This window comes from Taeniopygia guttata, chromosome 25, assembly GCF_048771995.1.
Source record: "Taeniopygia guttata chromosome 25, bTaeGut7.mat, whole genome shotgun sequence".
In the NCBI taxonomy this organism is placed as follows: Eukaryota; Metazoa; Chordata; class Aves; order Passeriformes; family Estrildidae; genus Taeniopygia; species Taeniopygia guttata.
In genome coordinates, this window is record NC_133050.1 from 7,031,174 (window position 1) to 7,056,917 (window position 25,744).

At 53.2% G+C, this 25,744-nt stretch overlaps 3 protein-coding genes across 13 annotated transcripts; 1 reads left to right on the forward strand and 2 right to left on the reverse strand.

The window, feature by feature from the left end:
- Positions 1-566: 566 nt before the first annotated feature.
- Positions 567-3,322, reverse strand: CTSK (cathepsin K). 2 transcript variants are annotated; one of them, XM_030291343.4, is made up of 8 exons: positions 3,187-3,322; positions 2,385-2,529; positions 2,151-2,273; positions 1,907-2,062; positions 1,617-1,835; positions 1,373-1,538; positions 1,184-1,289; positions 567-1,102 (listed from the first exon to the last, which is right to left on the reverse strand). In XM_030291343.4, the coding sequence occupies exons 2-8, from the start codon at positions 2,508-2,510 to the stop codon at positions 1,003-1,005; spliced, it is 996 nt and encodes a 331-aa protein (XP_030147203.3). In that variant the 5' UTR covers positions 2,511-2,529; positions 3,187-3,322; the 3' UTR covers positions 567-1,002. The 2 variants fall into 2 exon arrangements, with proteins under 2 accessions (XP_030147203.3, XP_072774558.1); XM_072918457.1 differs by having other exon boundaries at positions 2,385-2,590; positions 3,187-3,270.
- Positions 3,323-4,995: 1,673 nt separating this feature from the next.
- Positions 4,996-24,061, reverse strand: ARNT (aryl hydrocarbon receptor nuclear translocator). Of its 10 annotated transcripts, none has more exons than XM_072918419.1 (23): positions 23,910-24,061; positions 19,499-19,610; positions 18,345-18,389; positions 17,473-17,517; positions 16,562-16,606; positions 14,504-14,717; positions 14,087-14,300; positions 13,938-14,003; positions 13,723-13,822; positions 13,331-13,396; positions 13,138-13,223; positions 12,669-12,745; positions 12,375-12,509; positions 11,868-11,942; positions 10,927-11,078; positions 9,935-10,045; positions 9,672-9,747; positions 9,047-9,170; positions 8,672-8,771; positions 8,196-8,295; positions 7,779-7,938; positions 7,183-7,337; positions 4,996-6,607 (listed from the first exon to the last, which is right to left on the reverse strand). In XM_072918419.1, exons 1-23 carry the CDS (start codon positions 23,932-23,934, stop codon positions 6,518-6,520), a joined length of 2,373 nt encoding a protein of 790 aa, XP_072774520.1. In that variant the 5' UTR covers positions 23,935-24,061; the 3' UTR covers positions 4,996-6,517. The 10 variants fall into 10 exon arrangements, with proteins under 10 accessions (XP_072774520.1, XP_002193881.2, XP_072774517.1 ...); XM_002193845.7 differs by having other exon boundaries at positions 7,183-7,334; positions 8,145-8,295; XM_072918416.1 differs by having other exon boundaries at positions 8,145-8,295.
- A 1,178-nt stretch (positions 24,062-25,239) lies between these two features.
- Positions 25,240-25,498, forward strand: CTXND2 (cortexin domain containing 2). Its single transcript, XM_030291407.4, has one exon. The coding sequence runs from the start codon at positions 25,280-25,282 to the stop codon at positions 25,451-25,453; it is 174 nt and encodes a 57-aa protein (XP_030147267.3). The 5' UTR covers positions 25,240-25,279; the 3' UTR covers positions 25,454-25,498.
- Positions 25,499-25,744: the final 246 nt, after the last annotated feature.

Consider the following 25,744-nt stretch of genomic DNA (forward strand, 5'->3'; position numbering starts at 1 on the left):
CATTGTTCCCCCCCGGCCTCGGTGTCGCCCACGGGGCCCCATTCCGGGGTGTGCCGGGGTGTGGGTGGATACTGGGGTGTTTGCACTGTTGGGGAGTGTCAGGCCCTGCTGTGATACCCGTGTTTGGTTTTGGGGTGTGCTTGTGGTCACTCACCCGCACAGGGCACACACGGCCTCGTGCCCCCCAGGGGTCTCTGTGCACCCCTTCCCTGGATTCTTGTGGCCCCACAGTGTCACTGTCACTCGTGTCCCCCCTCGTGGCGATAATCCCAGGTCCCCAAAACCCTCATGGTGCCCCACCAGCTGTGGCTGACAGTCCCTGGGGAGTGTTTGGGGGACACTGATGGGGCTGGGGGCATCCTGTGGGTCCATCCACCCATCTGTCCTTCCCTGTGTCCTTGCTAGAGCCGCCCCCTCCCCAGATACTCCATCCATCCATCTGTCCCAAAATTCCCCAGCAGCTTCTTCTCACCCTATTCTGCCTCTCAAGGGGGCTCTTTGCCCCTTTGGGAAAAGGAAGAATTTTCCCCATCCCTGTGGCCCTTTCCCAGCACAAAACAAACCGGTCCAAGCCTTATTCCCAATTTTAATTGAAAAATAAAGTCTTATCATTCTCAGCAGCCTCCACTGGGATGCAGGGTGGAGGGAGAGGGATCTGCTTTTTCCATTGGGAATATTCCACCTCCACCCCAGTGCTCCTGAGGCAGAGGCTGGTGTGGAACCTGTTTCCTGAAGCATGTCTGGGTGGATTGGCCTTCACAGATCAGGCCAAGCACAGTCCATGGGATGGCAGAATCCAGCATGGCAAAATGCAGAAAACAAAGTTGAGGGGCTCGTCCCCCATTCCCTGCAGGTGAAGAGGGGTGTCTCCCCCATTCCCAGGGGAAATTTCTCACGGAGACAAAAGAATTCCCCCTGGGAGCACCTTCATCTGTGAGAGTGGGAGGGGAGAGGCCAAGCTGGAGGGCAGGGCAGTGGGCAGGGCAGGGCTGGGCGGGCCGGTCACATCTTGGGGAAGCTGGCCAGGTTGGCCACACCACAGGCGTTGTTCATGTTGCGGGCAAGGAGGACGTAGCCCTTGTTGCCCCATTCCTCGCCCCAGCTGGAGGGTGGAAAAGCAGAGCCTGAGCCTCTGGAAGAGCCTCAGCCACCTGCAATTCCCAAACCATCCCAACCCCTGTACCTGTTCTTGATGATCCAGTGCTTGGTGCCCTTCTGTGCCCCGTAGCCCACGGCCAGCACGGCGTGGTTGATGTTCTCGGCGTTGCAGCTCTCGTCGTAGTACACGCCTTGGGGACACAGCCGGTGTCACCGGGCGTGCCTCAGGCCCCCGAGCAGCCCCACGAGCCCCGGTGTCCCCCCAGCCCCTCACCCCGGCTGTAGAACTGGAAGGAGGGCAGGCTGGCGTCGATGCCCACGGAGATGGGACCAATCCGGGCCACCGCCCTCTTCAGAGCCTTCTCATTGCCCTCGGGAATCTCGCGGTAGCCGCGGCACTTGGCCGCCTTCCCCGTGGGGCTGTACATGCAGCTCTCGTCCTGCGTGGGGCCGGGAAGGTCGGGGTGAGACGGGGATGGGAGGGATGGAGGGGGATTCGGGGCTGTCCCCCCTCACACCTGCCCAATGTAGGGGTAGGAGTCCTCGGAGTCGATGCCGCGGTTCTGCCGGACGTACTCAAAGGCGTTGGTCATGTAGCCGCCCCCGCAGCCGTCGTTGTTGGCCACGCAGTCCACCAGGTTTTGGGGGCTGAGGGACAGCAGTTTCCCTGTTTTCCTCTTCAGCTGCCCCTCCAGGGCACCCACCGAGCTGAAAGCCCAGCACGAACCACACTGGCCCTGTGGGGACACAAGGGGTGACACCGGGGCGACACCGGGGTGACACCCTGCTCCAGACACACCTGTCCTACCTGGTTCTTGACAGGGGTCACGTAGCCTTTCTTGCGCCAGTCCACGGCAGCCGGGGCTCTCTCGGTCCAGTCGGGGACAAAGAGCGTCTCGTTGTGGCGTTGGTGACCACGGGGCACCTTCAGCCCTGTCATTGTCCTCACCACCTCCTCGCTGGTCTGGGGAAGGAGCCCCAGGGGGTGAGTGGGTGGGTGGGAGCACCCACAGGTGCTCAGCCCCACTCTCTCCCGTGCCGGGGACACCCACCATGTCACCCAGGTGGTTCATGGCCAGCTCGAAGGTGTGGACACCCAGGGAATGCTCCAGGTTGTGGGTGTTGATGTATTTGAGGTTCTTCTCCCAAATCAGCCTCCGCGTCACCTCGTCCGCCTGCACCGGGGGCGAGATGGTGCTGGGACAGGGGTCCTGCTGTGCCCCCCACCCTCGGGCCATCCTTGTGCCCCACTCCCCACCCTGGGGGTCCCAACGGGCCCCCCGTACCTGCCCGTTGTACTGCTTGCGGTGGGTTTTCTTCCACAGCTCCCACTGCGCGTCCAGTTCCCGCTGCGGGTGCGGCTGGGCCAGCGCCGCAGGGACCAGCAGGGCCAGCAGCACGGGCCACCACATCCTGGGGACCAGCTGGACACTGGGGACAGGGCACAGCCTGAGCCAGGGGCCGGCTGGGGCAGGACCCTGTGCCCACCCTCCTGTGGGAACAGAACCTCCTGCACGCCCCGATTTGGGGCCAGGACCCATTGCGCGTCCTAATTTGGGGCTGGGACCCCCCTGCCAACCCTGGCTGGGGACTGGGACCCCTTCCTCCCTCGATTTGGGGCCAGGACCCCTCACGCGTCCTAATTTGGGGCTGGGACCCCCCTGCCAACCCTGGCTGGGGACTGGGACCCCTTCCTCCCTCGATTTGGGGCCAGGACACCCCCGCGGGCAGGGCTGGCCGGGCGCCGGCATCACATGAGCCGGGACAGCCGGTTCCCGTTACCGCCGCGGCGTCCCAAGCCAGGGGAGAGATTTGGGATGCGGAGGGTGCAGGAGGGGGAAAATCCCATCCATCCCGCCCCTCACCGGCTTCACCCAGCGCCCCCAGCCCCCCGTGGCACAGCAGGACCGGGGACACTTCCCCGAGCCGGGGACCCCCACGCCGGCTCAACATAAAGCGCCTCAGTTTCCCTTTTCGTGCCTCCGAGGGGCCCACGCGGGACACGATTCCCTCCCATTCCCACTGGGATCCATTTCCCGGGGGAAAAAGCCCCCAGCGCCCCGCTGGGGACCCCTCCCCGCCGCTTACCCAGCACGGAGCCGTCGGGTCGGTGGGAGCGCCGGTCGGGGCCCGCGGCAGCCGCGGCTTTATGCTGCCGGATTGAGGAAGTTTGGAGGCAGCCGGAAAATTTTGGCAAACATCGGGTTGGGATGGGAAGGAGGGGACAGGGAGGGGGGGACGAGGGGCTGCCCCGGCTCCACGTGATGCTGCGGGAGGAGCTGAGTCAGCCCCGGAGCGGGGCCGGTGGCGGGTCCTGCCCGGGACATCCTCCTGTCCCGGGACACCCTCTTGTCCCGGGACGTTCTCCTGTCCCCGGGACGTTCTCCGGTCCCCGGGATGTTCTCCTGTCCCTGGGATGTTCTTCTGTCCCGGGACACCCTCCTGTCCCCGGGACGTTCTCCTGTCCCAGCATTCTGCCCTGGGGACATCCTCCTGTCCCTGGGGACACCCTCCTGTCCCTGGGATGTTCTCCGGTCCCAGCATTCTGCCCTGGGGACACCCTCCTGTCCCTGGGGACATCCTCCTGTCCCCGGGACATCCTCCTGTCCCTGGGATGTTCTCCTGTCCCAGCATTCTGCCCTGGGGACACCCTCCTGTCCCGGCGTCCCAACCTGGGGATGTCCTGCTGCCCTGGGGACAATCTTTTGTCCCGGAATCCCACGTTGGGGACATTGTCCTGTCCCAGCATCCCACCCTGAGGACATTCTGCTGCCCTGGGAAACACCCACCCTTGTCCCCAAGTCCTCCCGTGGCCGGATCGGATGGAGCTGAGCACCCACTTCCTTCAGGAGCAGCTCGGGGACACCGTGTGACAGCAGGAACGGAGGACAGGACCCCACCTCTTGTCCCCAGTGTCCCCAAGCCGGGGCTGCCTCCCCGTAGCCACTTTGGGGGTCACCGGCCGGTGCTTTCTGCAGTGACCGTCACCTCGTCACGCGGCTCCTGCCACGACAAGGCGGAAGGTCCTGGTGGCACCAGAGCCACCCCAGACGTGTCACACTGGGGACATCCACATCATCATCGCCGTCACCCTCCGGCCACGGGAACAAGGAGGAACCAGCCCAGGGACCAGAGGGGAGAGGGGGATGGAGCAGCACCAAGGCGGGGGTGCGTCCTTGTCACCCCTGCCCCACGGGGGTCCCCAAGAGAGGGGCCACCCCCCCGTGGGACCCGAAACTCTGTGGGGACAGGGGGGCTGAGCCACCCCGGGGCTCCAGGGCAGAATCACCGCCTGGAGCACGAGGCCCTGAGGTGGCAGCGGGGGAAACACGGGGGGAAATGGGGGAGGATGAGGAATTGGGGTGAAATGGGGCGAAAACGGGGGGATAGGGGCCAAACTGGGGGCAAGGGGATCTGAGGGACAAAACAAGGAGGGAATGGGAGTTGGGGCCAGAGCGGGTTGGGGATGGGGATTTAGGGACATTCCTCCAAGATGGGGACAGAAAGAGGCAGAAATGAGACAAAGGTTGGAAAAGGGGAAAAGCTTTTGTGGGAAAATCTCTTGTTGGAAAATCTCTGCTGTCCAGAATCCACCGGGATGAGGTATCTGGGGCTGCTCCTGGTTTCCCTCTCCCAGGATTTGGAAAATTTGGGGGGGGGGATACAGCCACAGGACCTGCAAGGGCTCAGGGAAATGGGAATTTTCCTTCTCCTTTCAGAACTGAAGGGGAAGGGCCCAGGATTGATGGGATGCTGGGGAGGAGGTTATTGCTGGGAACAAACTCCCTGGGTAAGGGGACAGGGTGGATCACAGGATGTCTTCAAATGGGATGTTCCCACTTATCCATAGAGAACTTTGGAGTACAATTTTTAAAAAAGACCCAAAAAACAAACAACTAAAACAAAACCTTCAAGTCTTAATTTTCCAGAGGGAAAAGGAGAGGGAAAAATAAAGCTTCCTGCTCCACTTACAAGAGGAATCTCTCTGGGCTGGTGACACAAAGGTTTCAAAGCTTCCTACGTGGATTTTAGTCAGGAATGACAGCTCTGGAATCGGGTCTTGGAAAGGGGGGCTCCCCCCATTCCTGCCCTCAGCCAGCAGAGAGAACACTCACAACCAGCCTGGGAGTCCCAGAGCCCCCCCCAACATGCAGGGAAAAGGGGGGAACACCCACATTCCATTCAAAACAAAACCAGGCTTCCAGGAACACTTGGGATTCTTCCCCAGCTGCTGCTGCGCCAAATTTCCTTCCAAGTCCAACTCTGCAATTCATCTTCCTCTTGGAATTGAAGCACGAAGGAATCAAATGGTTCTTCCAGCCCCTGAGAACAGCAGGGTTGGCCACAAGTTGGTTTTTTTCCCATGGAAAAAGCCAGAAGATTCCAAGTCAATGTTTAAAAATTAAAAATTTATATATATAGATATATATATATATAAAAAATTTCATTCTGTTCCCTACTTTTCCAGCTCTCCTCTTACTCTTTGTCATTTGGCAACAGGATCATCCCATGGCAGGAATTCTTCTTTAAGGAGACGGTGAGTGAGCAGATGTAGTGAAAATACACAGTTCCCTCAGCAATTCCCTGATCAGATCCAGGGATTCTCCTACATCCAGCTCCAAAACGAGGACAAGGAACTCATCTACATGTGATAAAATTCCATGGACAGCGTGGAGCAGGCTTTATCCCAAAAAAAGCTCTTGAAACATCAATTTGTGGCAGCACAGAAACCATCAGCTGGAAAATGGATTCATCCAGAAGAAAGCTACATGGGGTAATATTTTTATGGCTTGTTAATTATCCTGGGGTAACGAGGGGTCATGGGTCACACTGATTGCATTGCACAGTTCACAGGAGAGAAGATTCCAAACAAACACAGGAATCTCCACACGGAGCACCCTGGACTGGAGACGCTGTAACAACCCTCCAAAAACAGCCAAAATTCCTCCAAAAAGGAGGAAAACACTGGCTTAGGACACGGATTCTTACTCAAGCATTCTCCAGGATTGTGTTTACAGGGATAACACTTGGAAGAGTTCCTTCCGGTATTTAAAAATTCCAATAGTTTGTGTTTTATACAAAAAGTCACTGCAGAGAATGAAATAAAAACAGTCAAAGCCACCTTAAAAGTTTGGAAGGGCTGTCTGTGATCCAGACAGGAATCTCTCCCAAAAAAAATCCACTTGGGACCGGCTCTGGGAGCCTTCGGCCTCGTGGCACTCAAGTCCTGAAGCTTCCAGAACAATCCCACATGGAGGAGGTGTCCAAACCACCTCCTCCTCCACGGCCATCCCTCCTTGGAGCTCTGCTTCCAGAAGGTGGGAAGTGTTTAGACAGTTCCTTGAGAAAAAGACTCTGCTGTTTTCCTTTACATGTGGATATTGTAGAGAGCTTTATGTTGCTTCCCCTAAGGCTTGTTTTATTCGGAAAAAGAAGGGAATATATTCAACTCTGGGAATTCTTCATTGTTGTAGTTGGGCCCCTGGTCCCCCAACATGGTCAGCATGTCCTGTGGGGATACAAGGAGAGAGTCGGCATCCAGACTGGAATATCGAGGTGTGCCAGGGAGGTTTGGATTGGAAATTAGGGGGAACAGCTGGACTCCCATCTCAGAGGCTTTTCCAACCTCAACAATTCCATGGCTCCATGATCATGTGGGCAATTTAATCATGGGTTTGCTGGAACAGATACTGTCGACCAAACTGGTCCCTTTCCCAAGGGAATACAGGGTCTGTGTCCAAGGCAAATTTAAGGAGAACAGCAAATTTAAGCTATAATCACCAACTGCTGGGAAAGCTGGGGTGAGAGCATTATGAATTCTCAGGAATTATTTTAATTTCTTTGGACTATAGCTTTTTAAAAAAAAAATTAATTCGAATTAGAAGGGTTAATCCAACTGGAATTTCCCACTGATCCTGCAACAGACCAAGACACAAAGCCAGTCCTGCCCCCTCCACTTCCAGCTCCATCAGGTTACCCAGGAGTCTGGGACTTCCCCAGCTGATTTGAACCAGAGGGACAAGCTCTGGGTGCTTCAAGACCATGGATCCCACCAGATTGGGAGGTTAAAAAGCTCCATCTTACTGGGAAGACCTCAGGCTGGCTGGGCTGGGGCTGCTGCACGTGCTGCTCCCCAGATCCTGGGCCGTGGTGCTGCCCTTGCCACTGTGGCCACATTCCCACGGCGTCGGCGGCGCGGGGCTGGAACGGGGCCGGGGTCTGCGCTGCCTCTGTGGCTGCTGGGCAGAGAACACAGCAGTGAGCCATCCCTCCTTTGGGAATGGGGCTTCTCCAGTGCTCTGCTGGGACTGGGAAGGGCAGTGCTTTGTGTGGTGCTTGCCCTCCAGGAATTCCTGCCACGACCATCCAGGTGTTCGCCACAAAGAGACTCCCAGAGGGGTTTGTTTCCTCCCAGTCAGCCTTAAAATGGTTCAAAATTAATCTGCTGGGATGACCCCGATTATCCCAAGCTGGAAAGGACCCACAAGGACCACCGAGTCCAGCTCTGTGGTTGCAGGATGATTGAAGGTGACCACTGTCAGTCAAAGCACAGATTCAACTGTGCTCCCCACATTTAGGCACTCCCAAAATCCACAAAAAATGATGGAGAGCACATCCCACCACAGCTGGACGCTCCCAGCCTTCCTCCCAGGGGTGTTTTCCCCCCAAACCCCACTCACTGAAGCCTGTGCTGCGGCTGGCCAGGGCTGGGTACGGCGCCGTGGTGGGAGAAGCCGTCGATCCCGGCGCTGTCATGGAGCTGAAGGAGGACGGCGTGCCCTGGAATGTCCCCATGCTGAAGGAAGGTGGTCGAGTCTTCACTGTCTGGGATGCCACTTGCTGTAAGAGAGGAAAAACACAGGAGAGGAAGAGGAGGCACGGCTTCACCGCGACCCTCAGCTCAGGGAGGAGTTGCCGGGCTAGCCCTGAAGGAGGAAGCCCACACGCAGCGGCAGAGAGCAGAAGCAGGACGGTTCCCCACGGAGAGCAGGGCCTGGGAGGCAGCAGGGACCCGGGGCCTGCAGCTGGGGTTCGGGCTGTGCTACCTGGGGTGTGAACACCGGCCGTGTCCCTGGAGCCCAGGTGGTCCCGCTGACCTGAGCTGGGGCGGAGTGCCGGGAAATCTGGGACAAGATCCGGCCAGCGGGCGAGGGCTGCTGCTGGATGATGTTCACTGGAGGGACCATGCTGCTGCTCCTGCAACACAAGAGGTGTCTGAGGCCGTGGACAGCGCTGACAGGAGGAAGAGGCACCCAGCCCTTCTGCTCAAGTCATTGGTGGAGGGAAATGAGCCCAACAATTGGGGTAAGCGCCCATCTGGGAAGGGTGGTCATCCCTGGAGTGTCCCAAGAATGTGTGGCTGTGGCACCTGGGGACAGGGGTTAGTGGTAGACACGGGTTAACAGTCTGATTTATGATCCTAGAGGGCCTTTCCAACCCACAGGATTCCATGATTCTGTACTGGGAAACAACTGAGAGGAGCTGCTGGGCTGTGGGAACCCAGATCCTGGGCATGTCCAAGGCACAGCAGAGGAAACAGGGAAGGGCAGGAGCTGGACAGGTGAAGCCTCACCTGAAGTTCTCAGCGGGCCGTGCAGCAGTGAAGGTGTTTCCCTGGGCGAAGAGGGGTGGGTTGGCTGGCATGGTGCTGGCAGGGATGGCTTTGCTCTCATCTGTGGAGAGAGCACGAGTCATTTTTGGGCTAGGGCACCTCAGGAACAGGGGCAGAAGCAGTTGGAAGAGACGTGTCTGTGTGAAGGAAAACTCCTTTGTTCTTTCTCCAGACACAGACTCCAGACAATTTTGTTAAACGCTGTTTAATTTGATTTCCTCTCCATTTCCTACTGAACTCGCAGAGAGGTTCTCTCAGGTCAGAGCACCTCCTGCAGGCTGGGAGCAGGGAGAAGCAGGAAGGATGTACCTGGGCAGGCGGGAGGAGCTGACCCACCTGTGCTGATGCCAGGGAAGATCTCCCCGAAGCGTGGGTCCCGCTCCTGGCTGAACAGGCTCTCAGCCTTCTCCAGGGGCTTGCTGTGCTCAGGGCCAGCAGCGCTCACGGGCTGGACGGGCACCTGGGGGGGACACGGTGGAGCTGCTCACACCTTGTGGGGCTGCTCACACCTTGTGGGGCTGCTCCCACCTCCTGGGGCTGCTCACACCTCCTGGGGCTGCTCACACCTCCTGGGGCTGCTCACACCTCCTGGGGCTGCTCACACCTCGGCACCCGAGGGCCTGTCCACTCCTGGGACTCTGATGTGCTTTTTTGGGATAGCAGGGCCATTCAGGATGCCCAGTAGCATCCCTGGAAGTGTCCAAGGCCAGGCTGGACATGGCTTGGGGCACACTGGTCTGGTGGAAGTGGATGGGCTTTAAGGGTCCTTCCAACCCAAATTATTCCATGATTCTATGATTCCACATGATAAATACTGGAATTGAGCCACACCCAAGGTAGAAACACGTACTCCTCAAACCTCACCTCAACCTGGTGCCACCACCTTTAAACCCCCAGTAAAAAGGTGACCTAAACAGTGCAGGACAATGAACAGGGAGTGACCAAATCCCTCTGGACCCACCTGTGAGTGCTCATACCCAGCCAAGCTCTCCCTTCCTGGGCCCACTTCCAGCTCTGCCTGGGGTGGCTGCTGCTGCCTGAAATAGAAAGTGTCTGTAACAGGGGAACACAGGCTGCTAAAGATAATTCCCAAGGGAACAGCTCTGGGTGGTTACACCAGGGATTTGTCAGCCTGGAGCTCCTGGCTGCAGAGAGGAGAATTTGGGAATGAAGGGTGTGTGAGGGGAAGACAGAAATGGGAAAAGGAGCCGAGCTCCTGCTGACCTGGAGGGCAGTGGGGCCGTGCCCATGTCCAGGGGAAGGCTGACACTCTGCCCCAGCTGAGGCCTTGGCATGGAGTTTGCCAGTGCAGGCCGGGACTCCTGGCTCGAGTTCCTTCAAAGCAAACACAGAAAAAAGAGATTTAAAAAGTCTCAGCTGGTAGCAAAGCTGGGTCCTGTGTGTAGCAGGGCGTGGCTGTCTAGGAAAAAATGCAAAAACCCCATTTTGAAGGGATTTTTGAGTGAGTTTCCACTTGGTTTCCTTGAAAGGTGGTCTCATGGAATAGGATGCTCCAGGTGTGGGAGCTGTGTCTCCCTCCTCCATACTCAGTCCCTGCACACCTCAAACACAACCACAGAGACACTGCTGCTCTGCTCTGAACTTCCACGGGGATTTTTGGGGTTCTGGATGTGGGAATGGCTGTGTGTGGAATGAAGTTCAAAGAGAGAGCTCTGACATGGGGCAGGAAATCAGGCTTCCAGCAGATTTCAGCTCTGCAGGGAAGCAGTGCTACTTTGCCTCATGGCAAAAAAATCCCGGATTTCCCTTTCCCAGGCAATGCAGCCTTCTGTTTGTCTGCTGGAGCTGCCCTTGCCAAGCCTGCAGCTCTAGATCACACACAGGCACAACTTCTTGGTCCTTGCAAGGGGTGTGGAGCTCCCTCAAGGAAAGAGAGAGCAGCTCCAATCATTCCCACCTGTGGGGGTGTCACAGGAATCCAAGAGCATTCTAAGGCAGATTTCACTAATTTCAGGCACTGCTGGAGCTGAATCTTGGCAGCTTGTTGAGCCACACAACAAGACAGCTAAAAGAATTACAACTCCTGCACTTTGTAGCCCTCCAGTGCCTGGCACAGCCCAGCAGAGAATGGGAGCTGGAGGGACTTGGGAACTCCCCCAGGGTTGTGGAAACTGATGGGAAGCTCATGCGGGGGAGAGGCTGAGGCTCCCAGTTCTGGGTTATTCTGGACTGAGAGCCCTTCCCCAGGCACTCACTTGACGTTGGTGTTGGTGCAGATGATGTACTCGATCTCATCCGAGTAGGGGTTCTGGAAGGTGAACGAGCTGGTTCTCATCCACAGCCATTCCCGGTTTTTGGATCGGAAGCGGAACATGACTGACAGGACCTGGCCTTTTAACTTCACCACCTAAAAAAAATGGAGTTACATCAGTAGCACCTGATCAAAGGTGGGGAAGAGCAACCTGAGCACGATTTTCCCCCCACCCCAGACCCCTGCAATGGCCCTTGGCCTCAAACCTGGACCACCACATCTCAGTCTTCCCAAACTAAATGGCACTATTCCCTTGGGATAACTTGAGTCCTGAAGGATGCAGGAGGGGAATCTAAAATCCCCTTTTTGGCTTCACTTCTCTTATCTCTTTGCACTGGTGAGATGTATGGAAAAGCCTCCAAGAAATGAAACACATGCTGTCGCTTCCCATTCCAGCGGTTTGGAGCAATGGATATGAGCAGCTGGTTTTTGGAGTCATGAAACCACAGGGGCAGCCTTACCTGCCCTGCCACCAGTCCAAGGCCCTCAGAAATAAGAGTAACGACAACAGGGCAAGAAAACCACCTCCACTGCGGGTTCTGCAGCACTGGGCTGGGCCCTAGAGATGAACCAGGGTTTCAGCCAAGTCAAGCAGGCACTGGGGAGCCACATCCCTGGCCCTAAAAGCCAACTGGACCAGCAGCCAGAGCTGGAGTTAAGACTGGATTCAGGAGTTAAGACATCAGATGCTTCTGTTTCGTTTTGCATTTAATGATATCACTAAACCTGCAAGTTTTTGCACAGGAGAATTAGCTAAGCTTTGTTTTTCTTCTTGTTTTTTCCAGTCAGCTTTGTTGCTTTGCAAGCACCAAGACATTCCAATCTCGGAATGAACTCCAATCTGAATTCCACCCTGCGTGCAAAGGGCAGCTGTGATGCTTTTACCTGTTGAAAACTGTCCCGTAAAAGCTGTTGGTCTTCTGGATGGCAGAAATCCACAATGTCTTTCCCCAAAAGTTCCTATTTTTCAAGGGATTGTGAGAGATTGAGTCAGTTCATCTGGCAGGCAGATTCCATAATTAATCTGTCTTTGGACAGGTAGTTCCTGCTCCTTCCCCCCAAATCCCTGTTACACAACCCAAGCACAAGAGCTGGTGTGCTGTTTTTCAAAAGAAAAGCACAACAGCTGTTGATTAATGTTTGATCTTTAACTCAATTTGAGGCAAAAATGGCTTTAATTGACATTTGACATAATCCAGAGACACCCAGCCTTCCCATGATCAAAGGACTTGGAAAAACACATGGAAAAGCAACCAGTGGAGAAGAAACACATGTCTGGGTTAAGCCCTGGGCATGGTTTATCAGCTCTGTTGGACAAGCAGAGCCATGATGTAGAAGGAAAAGTAAGTTTAAAGAGCATTATTTTATTGAAAAGCTCCTAAAGATCCTCACCTGGGGCTGGTAACCCACGGTGGCCACGCACCGGTGGTCGATGAAGGTGAAAATTCCTTCGGTGTTGTGTCGGGAGATGAATTCTGTGGGCTGGCAGACATTGTTCATGTCCGTGCAGTTGGGGGAGCTGGTCACCTGCCAGGAACACAGGGAGAGTCACCAACCCTCGCTGGCCCTGAGCTGCCAGCCCTGCACTGGGATTTGTGGCCAGCAGGGAATGTTTTCAGACAGAACCGTTTAAATCTGGGGACTACCAGGACAAGGAATGTTGGAAAAGGGGAACAGGGCACCCACCTGGAGCCTGCCAATGGCCACGAGGCAGAACTTGCTGCCCTGGCCAGCGTCGGGGTCATCGTCAGGCAGAGAAACACCTGGGAGGGAAGGAGCAAAAATTCCAGCAAGGTTAGTACAGGAGAAATTTCAGAGGAATGGACTTCAAGACATTTCTCTGTTCTGGTCTGTAACTCAATACTCTTCCCCATGAAGGGATTTTGTAAATTAAGGTGCTCTCCCCTCCCTTTTTTCACCAGAAGGAATGAAAATCTCTGAATTTCAGCAAAAGCTGCACATCAGACAGTTCAATATTATTTTCATCCTTTACAGACAGAGACCTCTGGTGCTTCGCCTGCAAAAATTAAGTCAATCTTAAAATAAAAGTCATAGATATATTTGCAAAGCACTTCCTGGCCCATTCAGCTGGAGTGGCAACATTAGACCACAAGCTCTTAGACCCAGCCCACCTGAACACAAAGTGAATTGTTACCTGCTGGGGGCCAGGCTTTGATGTAGCCCGTGCAGTGCACAACGACGTAGTGAGGTTCTCCATCCTTGGCTGCACCTAAACCATTCCTTGGGAGAGAGAAAGAGGTTGTGCTGCGGTGGGGGAAGGTGAGGCAAGGTGTTTAGCTGTGTTATTTACATGTTGTGTGCATATATGCTATTTATGGGTCAGTTACCTGCAGCGATTCCTCATGAAGCTGAGACGATTGACAGCGACTGGATCCACAGAGCTGTTGCCACACCTGCACCAGGGTTAGAAAGGATTTGATCTTTCCTGATCAACATGGAAATAATCTGGACATCTTGAATGAGAATTTCCATCACACAAACCCCTCATTCTGCAGAACTCAAGGGAGGCGACACTTGGGGCTGAAAATAATTACTTTAAACTGGGTCTTCTACAACAACAGGGCAAACAAACATCTCAAGAACTTGACTGCAGGGAAAGCTCAGCCATGTCTACATCAAAATGAGCCCCAAAAAAGCTGAAATAAAAGCATGGAAGGGCTGGATTTTGGGAGCAAATTTGGCTTTAGGCTCAGAGATTTTCCCAGGAATTCCTTCCTACCTCATTCGGCAGATGAAAGATCTCCGGGAGCCCATGCACATCCTCATGGACTGCTGCCCTTCCTTCTTCACAGTCCCAGTCTTCAAATCGAGGATACGACCTAAAAAAGAGAAAGAAAAGGAGCTGCTGCTGCACTGGGAGTCCTTCCACCAAGACAGGTGTGGCACCAGGTAACGTACTGGGAACTGGCAGGACACGAGTGTCACTGGTGGTACCTTTAGATGCATTCTCGGGGGGGGCTGCAGCATCCTTGGTAGAAAGGCACCAGGGCTTGGTTCCCTCTACAAAGGGAAGGGTTTAATCCAAGTCCTCCGCAGGCTCTCCCACCTGCCAGCCCCTGGCGTCCCAGCCCGGGCTGCCGTACCTGTGAGGGCGTTCTCGGAGGTGGAGAGCTGCTCCCGCAGCTTGCCCACGTCGTCGGGGTGCACCTGCTCGTACAAGGTGCTGCTGAACCACTCGGACTGCGGCTGGTTCAGCACCGGCGTCACCGAGTCCGACACGTAGACCACGCGCCCCGTCTCGCAGGACACGATGAACAGGAAGCCATCAGCTGCCTCCAGGATCAGGTGTTTGAGCTCCTGCAGACACACAGACACCTCTCAACTCCACAGACAAAACACACCCCGGGTTTGGACTTTTTCTCCCCACCCATCATTTAATTTTCCCCTCTGATTGCTGTAATTCCCACAAAGCAGGGGAAGATCAGAAGGCTTCAGAGAGACCTCACTGTGACCTTCCAGGACCTTAATAAAAAGAGGGATTTTTTTATATGGGCAGAGACCTGGTCGGTGAGAAAGGAGGGTTTATAGGTGCCATCCGTGGAGGTGTTGCCAGTACCACGCAGGGACTTCATGTGGGACACGGCCATGCGCAGGATGGTCAGCTTGTCTGGCTTGCGGGCCAGGGCGCTGCACGTGGGCACCATGTCCGACAGCTCCGTGATGTAGGCGGTCATCTTGTTCCTCCTCCTGCGCTCGATCTCGCTGTGGTTCTCCCTGCCAGAGGTCGAGGAGGAGAAAAGGAGGAAGGCGAAGTTACCGTGGGTGGGAGGCTCGGCCGTGTCCCCAGGTCAGCGCTTGCACGGGTGTGACACACAGAGATGCATCGGGGCTGTCAGGATTAGGAGTCAAGCCTCACATGCTGGGCGTGCACAGGGAACGTGGAGGCAGGGGCAAGGAGGAGAGGCTACACCTGGACCTTCCTCGAAGTCACAGTGGCTCCCTGGAACCTGGGACAGCGAGGACCTGGGCTAACCTTCCCCATCCACCACACAACGCTGCAGGAAGCCACAGGAGCTGCTCCCAAAGCGGGGTCACCTCACTGCAGGTGACCTCCACACTGTCCATCCGAGGGTAGATGAGATCACCTGCACCATCAGACCCACCAGGTCTGCAGCTAACACTCGGGCACCTGCTCTTTTGGGCAACCTGGGCCGGTGGAGGTGTGTGACTGGATGAGCTCTAAGGTTCCTTCCAGCCCCAGCCACCCCAGGGCTCTGAGCGACCTGAATTAGCTGGGTCTCACCTTGCAGTGCCTGGGGAAGCCACTTCTCAGTGACATCCCTTTCAGCATCACAGCAGGGAAAGCTTCCAAGCAGGTTACACCCCATTTCTGCACAGATCAGCAAGGTCCTGAGCAGACCAGGACCAGGCAACACCTGTGGGGTGGCACTGACCTCTAAAGAGCCACTGTGGCAATTGCTGCCATCTAAGGAGGCTCTTGGCACCCCTTTGGCTCACAGGGCACAGTTCCCATCAATCCCACAGACCAGAACTTGGTTCTTTTATCCAAGATACATCATTTAACTGGGATCCTAAGGTGGGTTTTCCAAAACAGAGCTTAAAAGCCAGGTTTCCTATGCAGAAGGATGGATCATGTGCAAGGAAGCACATGGTGGGAAGTGAAATGAGATGGAAGTGCTGGAAGGAGCAAGGATAGACAGGTGAATAAACAGCATAAACACAAAAATGGAGCATTTATCACTACGAGGTGTGTGCAGACATTCAGTGACCTCACCTTTGAGTCAGGCAGCTTCTCTAAACTCATAAACTCAGGTGTGAAAAACAAAGAGCCTTCAACTACAAAAGCTACCGGGGAATCACCAGACATTTACACTGCAGTTGCCCACTGTCACTCTGCCACGAGGAAAGGATGGGAGAACTGGGATTGTCCATCCTGGGGGACACCTCTGCGCCTTCCTGAGCTCCTCAAACATTTCAGCACAGCTCAGGGCAGTCAGCAAAGGCACTCTGACAAACCACGTGGGCACAGGTGTCTGCAGGGCCCATTCCTGGATTCTTGGTGCAGCATTCCAGGTGACTGTTCTGGTGCTTTCAGGCACAGTCTCTCATTAGTTACTAATAGAAACTCAGGGAAAAATTAAATCCTGTTTCCAGTGACACCACCTTTCCTGGAAGGAAAACACCTGAGCTAACACACCTCTTCCTGCCTGTTCTGAGAATCCAACAGCATTCCCAGGACACAAAACCTTCCTAGATGGACAACTTGGCACCTTGACCCAGGACAAGAGGAACTGTATTTAGCACAGGTTAGCAAAGCTACAGGTGAAAGCAGGAGCCCAACCCTGTGGCCTTTGGTAAATAAATCCTTCCATGAATTCCCTAAAAAGGTTCTTCCAAGGATGAGGTGTGCCTTTCCTCAATGCCTTTCCCCTCCTAATCCCAATTCCACAGCCATTTCCAGGAGTTTGTTAAATCCTCTGCAGCAGATGAGGGAAGGAGAAGGAAAAAAAAAAAAAAAAAGAGAAGGGATGCCTAGAGAAACATTAAGGAAAGGAAAAACTCTGCTTTGTCCATGCTTGAAATCTCCATTCTCCTACCTGGCAAGTCTCTCCTTATCCGCTGAACTCTGCTCATCATCAGACCTAAAAATAAAATTAGCCAGCTAAGCTAAAAATGGAAAAAAAGTTGAAAGAAATGGAAATAAAATGGAAAGATGGACTAGGAAACCCAGCCTAGGGACAGGTCTGTTTTGCAGAGGAGCAATTCCATAAAATAAAACAGTCATTAGTTTGCAACATTCTACATTAAATTGGTGCCTGATGTGTTGGAGTTTAAAAACATTTCTGAGGCTGTGACCTAGTTCTAATTTGCTTATTTCTAATATTAGAAGTATTCTGATATTTGCTTGACTTCAGAAGGACTTAAACCACTTAAAAAGCTGGAGAACCCTAGCTTGGAATTCCCTGTAGCCCTTTGGCAGGTAACAGCAGCACTGCCCCAAATCCAAGGGGCAGTTTTGGGCCCCTCCTGGGAGGTGGGACATGGATGGGCTGGAATGTGTCCAGAGAAGGGGATGGAGATGTAAAAATCCCATGGGCTCAGTCCCAACACTGAGAGATACTGTCAGACACCACAAACTGATCAAAGCATTCCCTACAATCTCCAGAAAACCCCCAATTTGTAGAGTTTCTGTGTAATTCCCCACAAAACACACAAATCACAATGTGTGTCAGGAAACCCTGTTCAAGGAAAACTTGTACTAAGCAGGAAACTTGAATCTCTGCAAGTTTCTTGAGCAGGAGAAAAGAATGAGAGTCCAAGGCCAGAGCGGAAAGGAACGGTGAAAAAGAGGAATGTCACTGTCACACTCAATGAACTGGTCCAAAAAACATCAAGGAGTATGTGTGGAACACCTTCAAAGAGAGATGACTGTGAGAAGGGAGCTGCAGGATCCCTCTCATATTAAGGTTTTTTGGCACAAAAAGCTTTTAAATCATCCAATTCTTACCTGGCAAATCTCTCTTTATCGTTTGGCATCGGGTCATCATCACATCTAGGAGAAGGGAGAGAGGTTAAAGTGTTTACACTTCCTTCTTTCCCAAACAAACACTGGGAAAACAAGGTTTAATAACTCCCACAAAAATTGCCTGGGGTTAAAAAGGCAAACTTGGGTGGCTAATCAGTGCAGGATAATTCACTGATCACTCCAAACACTATGGGTGAACTATGGGCATCACCTCCATGGGATTTTCCATAGCACATCCCAATCAAGGATGGTGGGATCACACAAAATTTAATTCCACACCAAAAAATAGATTAACCTGCACTTGGAAGATGCAGGTAGCCCAAATCAGGACCTCCATCCTGGCTTCTCTTGGTAAATTCTACACTCATCATCCTGAAACCATTCCACGGCCATCCTTAAAGCACGGGAACACAGGAATTCCAGTACCACTGGAATTGGAGTTACTTGGAGTTATTATTGGAGTTAACTCCAGTATCACTGGAGTTATTAAATCCTAAAGCACACAGTGAGGCTACAAAAAAAAGCCACAAGATATTCCAACTCTTCTGTGTTCCATATGGATCATGAGGAGATCCTTGCAGCCTCGCCAACTCCTCGGGAATAAGGATGTCTCTGGGACTGAAGCATCCTTACAACAGATGAGGATTAATTAATGTCTGAGGCAGTAACAAAAGCCATAGAGATGGAGGAATATTGCTGACTGGGAGAAAGGGAAGAGTTTGAGGAACTGGAGCAATTCCCACCGCTTCCAGAGAGGAAAAGCCACAGGAGCAGAAAGATCTTGCTCCAGGGAAAACACACAGACACAGCTAGACCACAGGACAGAAACTTCTGGATGCACTGTTCTCCCTCACCTGAGGAATTTACTGTTCCCTTCTCCATCGTCATCAAAATCCAGCCTGAAAAACAGAAAAAAAGGTAACTGTTGACCAAGTGGTTTCTCCTTTAAATTATTTTTCTGTCTGTCCCCATGGATGCAGATAATTCCTGAAAGGAAAAATTAAGTAATCCCAATGCAATTTAGTGATCCTAATGTGAAACAACCAACAAAGTTTGGAAAGGGGCTTATTTTAGGTGTCTGTCAGGAACAGAGCAAGGAAAAACAGTTGCAAAGGAAGAAAAGCCACTTGGAGCATGCACTGAATCCCAACCTTCTGTTCCAAAAGCCTGGATCTCCTAGGAGAACCAGGGACCATCAACAGCCTACAGATGGAGCATTCCCAGCCCAAAAGCCTGGATTGGGTGCATTTAGAATTAAAACAAAACAAAAAAGCAGAGGGTAAAATCTTCCTGGAGTTAAAATTCGTTTTGTGCAGTGTTTGCTCACACAAGGCCAAAACCCAGTTCATGTGGAAGGACAGAAGACTTTTCACCTTTCCTTCTGGGATGGAAAACTGCGGATGCAGAGGAGCAGGCAGCATGGGAGGAGCTGCAGGAGGGTGGGAGCATCAGCAAATGGGGCTGAAGGAAAGAGTTTGAGTGACTGGGAGGGGTGCAGAGACAGATTTCAGTTTGCTTGACAATTACGAGGCAATTTCTCATGCCAAAAATCTGGGAACAGTAATTCAAACTCCCTTCGAATTTGCAAAGGCATTTTTAGCAAACAAAAAGCCTCCCACAAGCACATTGTGGCTTCTTCCCCCCACCCCTCCCAGGGACAGCACAGCTGCAAAGGTTGGAGTAAGGCCCCAAAACCCAGATTCTCTGTTCCCCCAGGTCTTGCAGCAAACTCCTGTCTTGCTCTCAATATTTGGTGTGCTCCTTCTATGAGGTGCAAAGCTTTTAGTCCTGAGTATGTCACTTATCCCCCTCTTCAAGGCACGTAGCTGGCACAAAGACACAACCAGGGAAAGGACTGGACAGAGCCCACCTGAAAGAACCAGGAAACTTCTGAGAAGCAGCCACAGCTGCCCCTCCCGAGGCTGACAGCTCTTTCTGAGAACAAAACTTCCTCAAAAGGGCCCTTTTCCCACAGCCCCAGCCCTCACCCACTCACACACTCACTCACCCCGGCCGTCTCTTGCTGGGCCGCTGAGCAACGGCTCCTCCAGCCTGGGCCCCCGAGCCGGAGTTCCCGGAGCCAACGGCTGCACCCAGCGAGGAAACATCGGATGCCATCTCTAAACAGGAGTGGAAAAAATCAAGGAAATCACCCAGTATTACTTCCAAACCCCTCTGGTTCAGCGGAACACTCCCTGGCAGAAACAGTTGTGTGTCAGCATCTGCTGGGGCTGGAGCTGGGGCAATGTGTGTTTGTGTCCTTTCATCTGCTGCAGCGAGGGGCCGTTCCCAGCTCGGAGCACACGCTGCTTCCTCAGCTGGAGAGCCGAGGCTGCCAAACTCAGAGATGTGGGCTGTTTTTTTGGGGAGAGGAGGAGCCTGCTGGGAGCAGGGAAGGGGCTGAAGGATGAAGGAGGAGCAGAGCTGCGCGTTTCCCTGATGACACCAGCTTGCAGAGGGTTCGTTGCCCAATCTGACACAAAGGATGAACCCAAACGCTGTAAAACACTTCAAAAACCCATCATTGTTCAGCTGATCAATTCTGGTCTTCACCAGTACAGACCAGTGGGCACCATTACTGCTCTTCCACAAGTGCCTGGAGCACCCTGAACAAGTGTGAGGTGGCTGAGCAATGGCCCAGGTGATCCCTTCCAACCCAAACCTGGCTGTGATTCCAGCATTCCATTTTCCTGTAATTTCCACTAATCCTGGTTGTTCAGGAGCACGGGTAACACAGTCTGCAGTTGTTCAGAGCTTGTTCAGTGTGGCTTATGCTGAATCTACATCCCAGCATCACCATCAGAGCCCAACCAACATTGCTCTAGGTTCAAACAGCCTGTTCCACATGAGAAAATTAGTTTTTAAATCCGTTATAAACAATTTCTTCTTGTTTTGGTGAAATTTGTCAGCACTGTGCATATTTTAACGGTTGTTAGTTTATAAATGTGCTGCGAAACTGCCCCAAAACAGTCACTCCAGCCCAAAAATCTCCACCACAACCACTGCAAACTGAGCCTGATGCAGCCCCCAAACCACTTCTGCTTTATCAAAGCAAAGGGACCCCAAAGCTACCCCCAAAAACCCCAATGCTGGGCTTCCCAAACCACCCTCAGCAGCACCGAGAGCAGCTTGGGCAGGAAACAGCCACAACTGGGGGGACAAAGAGAAGAACTGAGGCCAGGTTCAATTAATTAGGGAAAAAATGGGCTTTAAGCTGGGGTTCCCAAGCTCTTTGCCCAAAGCCAGATTTCAGTCCAACAACAGTTTAATTTCACTTCCAGAGTTGCATATTGGTTCATTTACAGCTAAAAGTGGAGCTGTACAATCACCTCCGTGGTGTGCCTGGACCTCACAGCAAACACACTCCCAAATTCCTGCTATTTCTGCCAAAATTAGACATATTTTACCACATTAACATTCCCAGCCTCTCTGCCTGCCTGGTTTGTTTTCCTCCAAGCAGCTGGCGTTGCTGAGGAAGCTTTTTCCTTGCTGATCCATAGTATTTCCCAGGGGTGACTACAGTATGGAACAAGCATCCAGCTCGAGGCTTGGCAGCTGAAGGAACCAAAAGCAACAATCTCAACCAACAGCAGGAGTGAGCACAGCCCATCCAACTGCAATTCCAAAATACATCTGGAGAACAAAAAAACAGAGGTGGAAACCCTTCCCCATCTCCTTTCTGCTCGATTTGGGATTGCTCAGATGCTGCTGTGCCTCAAGTGAAGTCCCAAGGTGACATCCGAGGATTTTGTTTAACAAAATGAAGTTTCAAGTGGGATGAAGGGAGGGTTTCTCCTTTTCCCCAGCCATATCTGAACATGGTGGGAACAGAAAGGAAGTTTCTGGAGCACGGAGGAGAATCCCTTTCTTGAGGGGAAGGAATTTCCGCTCTGGGCAGGGGAAGGAAGTGACACTGTGCTGTTCACAGGGAATTGCTTTTCAAGCCTTCCACATCTCCCCAGAGCCCAGCACACATCCCATGAGGAACATTTCCCTCTCGTGGCTCAGCTGGAAGCCCAGGACAGACCCTGAGCATCAGAGTGGCCCCAGCCTCCCAAAACCAGGGACAGCACGGGAAGAGCTCTGCCTTTCTCCCCCTTTGGGATTTTTGGGAAACGCGCAGGAACACAAGGATTCCTTCCAAATTTCTGTCTTCTCCCCATTCCAAACACGAGCACCACGGCACTGAGGTGAATTCCTGGAGCCCACGGTGGAGTTTTCACTCTGTACAACCCCCTGGAAGGAGGCTGGAGCCAGGCTCTGCTCCCAAGGAACGACAGGATGAGAGGAAACAGCCCAAAGCTGTACCAGGGCAGGTTTAGGATGGGTGGGAGGGAAAATTCCTTCCCAGAAAGGGCATTTGGAAGGGAGTCACCGTTGCTGGAGGTGTCCAGTCAAGAGTCCCAAGAAATCCCAGGTGGGTTTCCAACATCCTGGCTGGGTCTGTGTCCCAGCCCTTCCCAGAACCAATCCCTGCTTCCCTACACCCTGTGCTGGATCTAATTAAGGCCAGAAGAGAGCAAATGTAAATCCCAACCCCCACCAGTGCTCCAGGCTCCCAGCCCAGCTCTCCTGGGAAAGGCTCTGCTGCAACCACTGGCATCCCAACAGGGGAAAAAAAAGGCTCCAAAACAAAATTACTGCAAATATTCCCAGCTGTGATTTACCAGAGGGGCTGCTGCAGCTTTTATATACATTTTTATTGTACCAAACTGGTGATTTTTGCTGCAGAAGCTTCAGCAGGGGATTAATTACCAGGCTCACGTTTGGACATCAAATCTCACAATATTTGCTTTAAATTTACCCATTTGTGAGCTCGCCAAAATGTTTGGAGCAGGTTTGGGAGCGAATGAACCAGCCTTAAAAGTACTCTGCATTTCACTAACAACTATAAGGCTTGGATATTTCTGCTTTTATGGTTTTTTATTTACAAAACATCTCAATTTCCGTGTCTGGGGTACATTAAATTGATTTTTTTTTTAAGTAAGCAGGAGGTTTTCAGCTTGTTTGAGTTTCCCATGCAATGCCAGCTCAGCACTTTCATCCCCATGGGAACCTTCTCCACGAAGAAATATAGAAATTAAGAAAAGACTGTTTCTTCCATTGCTAAGGGGTTGAAATGAAGACATTCTGGGTAGTTTTCAGGCATTACCCAGCATTCACTGGAGCCCTGAAATCTGTTTTTTGATGTTTTAAGGAAAAGAAGACCCACATTATTTATGAGAATTCTTCAGAATTTAATTCTCTAATAATCTCCATGTTTACTGCTTGTGTATTTCTCTCCCTCTGTATAAAATGGTTGAGTGAATATTGGTCACTCTGGCCATGATTAAAAATATTTAACACAGATGTTAAAAATTCTCTTTCCTTTCAGAATTTAAAACTTTCTTATTCTGCAAAATACCACAAAACCCTGAAGACTCCACTTCCACAAATGCTTGGATACCCATGAGTATCTTCCTTCCTCCTAAACTGGATGGTCTGAGCCCCCAGTGCGTTTTTGCACCTTTAAACACCACAAAACCTTCCAAAAACATTAAAATAAAACCCCAGAATCCTTCAGCAGTGTCACTGAACACTCCTGGATAAACCTGAGTGTGTTCATGACCCTGAAGCCACAAGAAGAGCCATAAAGCACAAGCTAAGATTAAAAAAAAAAAGCCCAAAAACACAAACAAGCTCAGATTGTGATCGCAGCCACCACGTTGTAAATCCATCACGACTTCACAGACGCTGGGTTAATCTGAACACGAGCTCGTTTCGGAGCAGTTTGGCCAGAGAATTGATAAAATCACATTTTTTTCTGGCGAGAATCAGGGGTCAGCAGCTCCCAGCTTCCTGTGCAGAGGGAGCTGAGGACTCTGGGGACCAACCTGAGGGAACATTGTGCTCCAGGCCCTCCCCTCCTTCAGAGATCAGAGAGACATTTGTGCAAAACCTCCAAAGCGGGGCAGCACTTTTTGTTGGGAATTAAGAAAAACCTCAGTGAAACACAGCTGATAAAGGAGTTAAAACCGACAGAAGCAGTCAAGGAAAACAAATCCAAACGAGTGATGATGGAAACCCACTGCAGGGACCCCAAATCCAGGGATCCCCACTTTGAGGGTCTCCTGGTACCACCGGTTGTCCACCCTGCCCCAAGCACCCCAAATCCAGGAAACACAGCCCTGACTCCTTCAGGGTGCCCCCATCCCCCTGTGCCATTTCCCCCTCCCCAGAGCCCCCTCAGCCCCCCAGGGCCCTCCTCACGCCCCTGCCAGCCCTTCAGCGACCCCTGAGGTCCCCCTCAGAGCCCCACACGACAGCCCCCGCCCCTGAGGGTCGCCCTCAGCCTTCCAGGCCCCGTGAGAGCCCGTGGGTCCCCTCAGCCCTCCCGGAGCTCCCCCCGGCCCCGCGTGTGCCGCCGCGGCCGGGCTCACCCGCGCTGGCGGCGGTGGCGGCCATGGCGGGGGTCCCGGGCCGCCCCCTCCTCACTCCGCTCCGCCGAGCCAAGATGGCGGCGCAGGAAAACCTCCGCCGGCCCCACGGCCCCGCCGCCGCGGGGGCGGGGCCAGCGATACGGCGGCCTCCTATTGGTTCGAGAGGGGGGCGGGGGGCGGGACACGGGGAGACGCGGCACTGCTATTGGTCCGCACGGAGGGCTGGGGGCGGGGATAAGCGGAGGGCACGGCCGGGGGCGGAGCGAACGCGGCCGTGCCCCGCCCCCGCCGGGAAGGAGGCGGGGCTTTTAGAGGGGGCGTGGCTAGTGTGGGTGGTGCTGGTGACGTCACGAACCATTGGGATTGGAATTAGATTGGAATTGATTGGAATTGGGATTAGGACTGAGATTGGGGTGAAATTGGGGTTTTAAAACCCTGGGAATGAAGATGTGGATCCAGACTGGACACGTGATTTGGGTCGGATCTGGGGTTGGGTTTGGAATGTGTTTTTTTTGTCCGGACTGGAATTTGGGGCCATGAACAGGACCCCACAATTCATCCTTTGCTGAAAAATCTCTGGAAAACCCCACCGGCCCGGCTCTTGGGGTGTCAAGGTTTCAATGTCCTCCCAAAGCGATCATTTTTGCTCTCAGAGTAGGGAAAAAAAATAAATTTAAACAAGATTTTTGGTGTATTTTGGGCGTTCTGGTGTTTTCACAAGGATGTCTTGCAAGATCCAAATGGGCGACTCAGTTCAATGCATTTTCCAAGAGTTATTTCCTGTCTATTCCAATATAAGCAAAAAACTACCTTGAAATCCTCTCACAGGCAAGGCTTTTGGATTTTGGGGATAAATCCTCCTCAGCATTTCCCCAATCACCCCAAATCCACCAGGAACACCCCTGAAGGGACCCAGAGCCTTCTCCTGATGGGAGAAGGGGGTGTGGGGTGGGAACTTGATCCTCTGGGTTGTGTCTGAAAAGTGATGCCGGCACATTCCTGCAGAATTCATGAAGGCCTGGAGCCAGCGGGGCCAGGACAGAGACCCAGAGCCGGCCACAGGGAGGTAAGGAAGGAGCAGAGGGGACTCAAGGCCACATTTCCCCCTTTTTTGGGTGTTTTTGACCCCTCAGCCTCATGAATCCACCCTGGTTCTGGCCCCTCAGGGATGTTATTGGGGGTTGAGCGCTGGGGGCACGTGCTGGAGGATCCCTGGAGCCAGGAACAGATACCTGAGGGTCTTTGGAGCTGGGAAAGAGACACCTGAGGGTCCCTGGGACCAAGGAACACCCACCTGAGGGTCCCTGGAGCTGTGACAGACACACCTGAGGGTCCCTGGAGGTGTTGCAGACACACCTGAGGGTCCCTGTATGGAGACCCCCACGGTGCTGCCCACCATGGACGTGGACAAAGCCGTGGCCACGGCCTTCGTGGTGCTGCTGGGGCTCTTCCTCCTGGCCATGACCGTGCGCTGCGCCCGGCTGGTGGTGGATCCCTACAGCGCCATTCCCACCTCCACCTGGGAGGAGGAACCCATCAACTGACCCCCAAACCCCTCCAGGAACCCCAACTCCACTGTTCCTCAATTTCCCTCATTGTTCCCTAATTTCCCTCATTGCTCCCCAATTTCCCCCATTGTTCCCAATTTCCTCCATTTTCCCCCATTTCTCCCAATTTCCCCCATTACTCCCCATTTCCCCCACTGTTCCCCAATTTCCCACATTGTTCCCCAATTTCCCACATTGTTCCCTAATTTCTCCCATTGCTCCCCAACTTCCTCCATTTCCCCCCATTTCCCCCATTGCTACTCAATTTCCCCCGTTGTTCCCTAATTT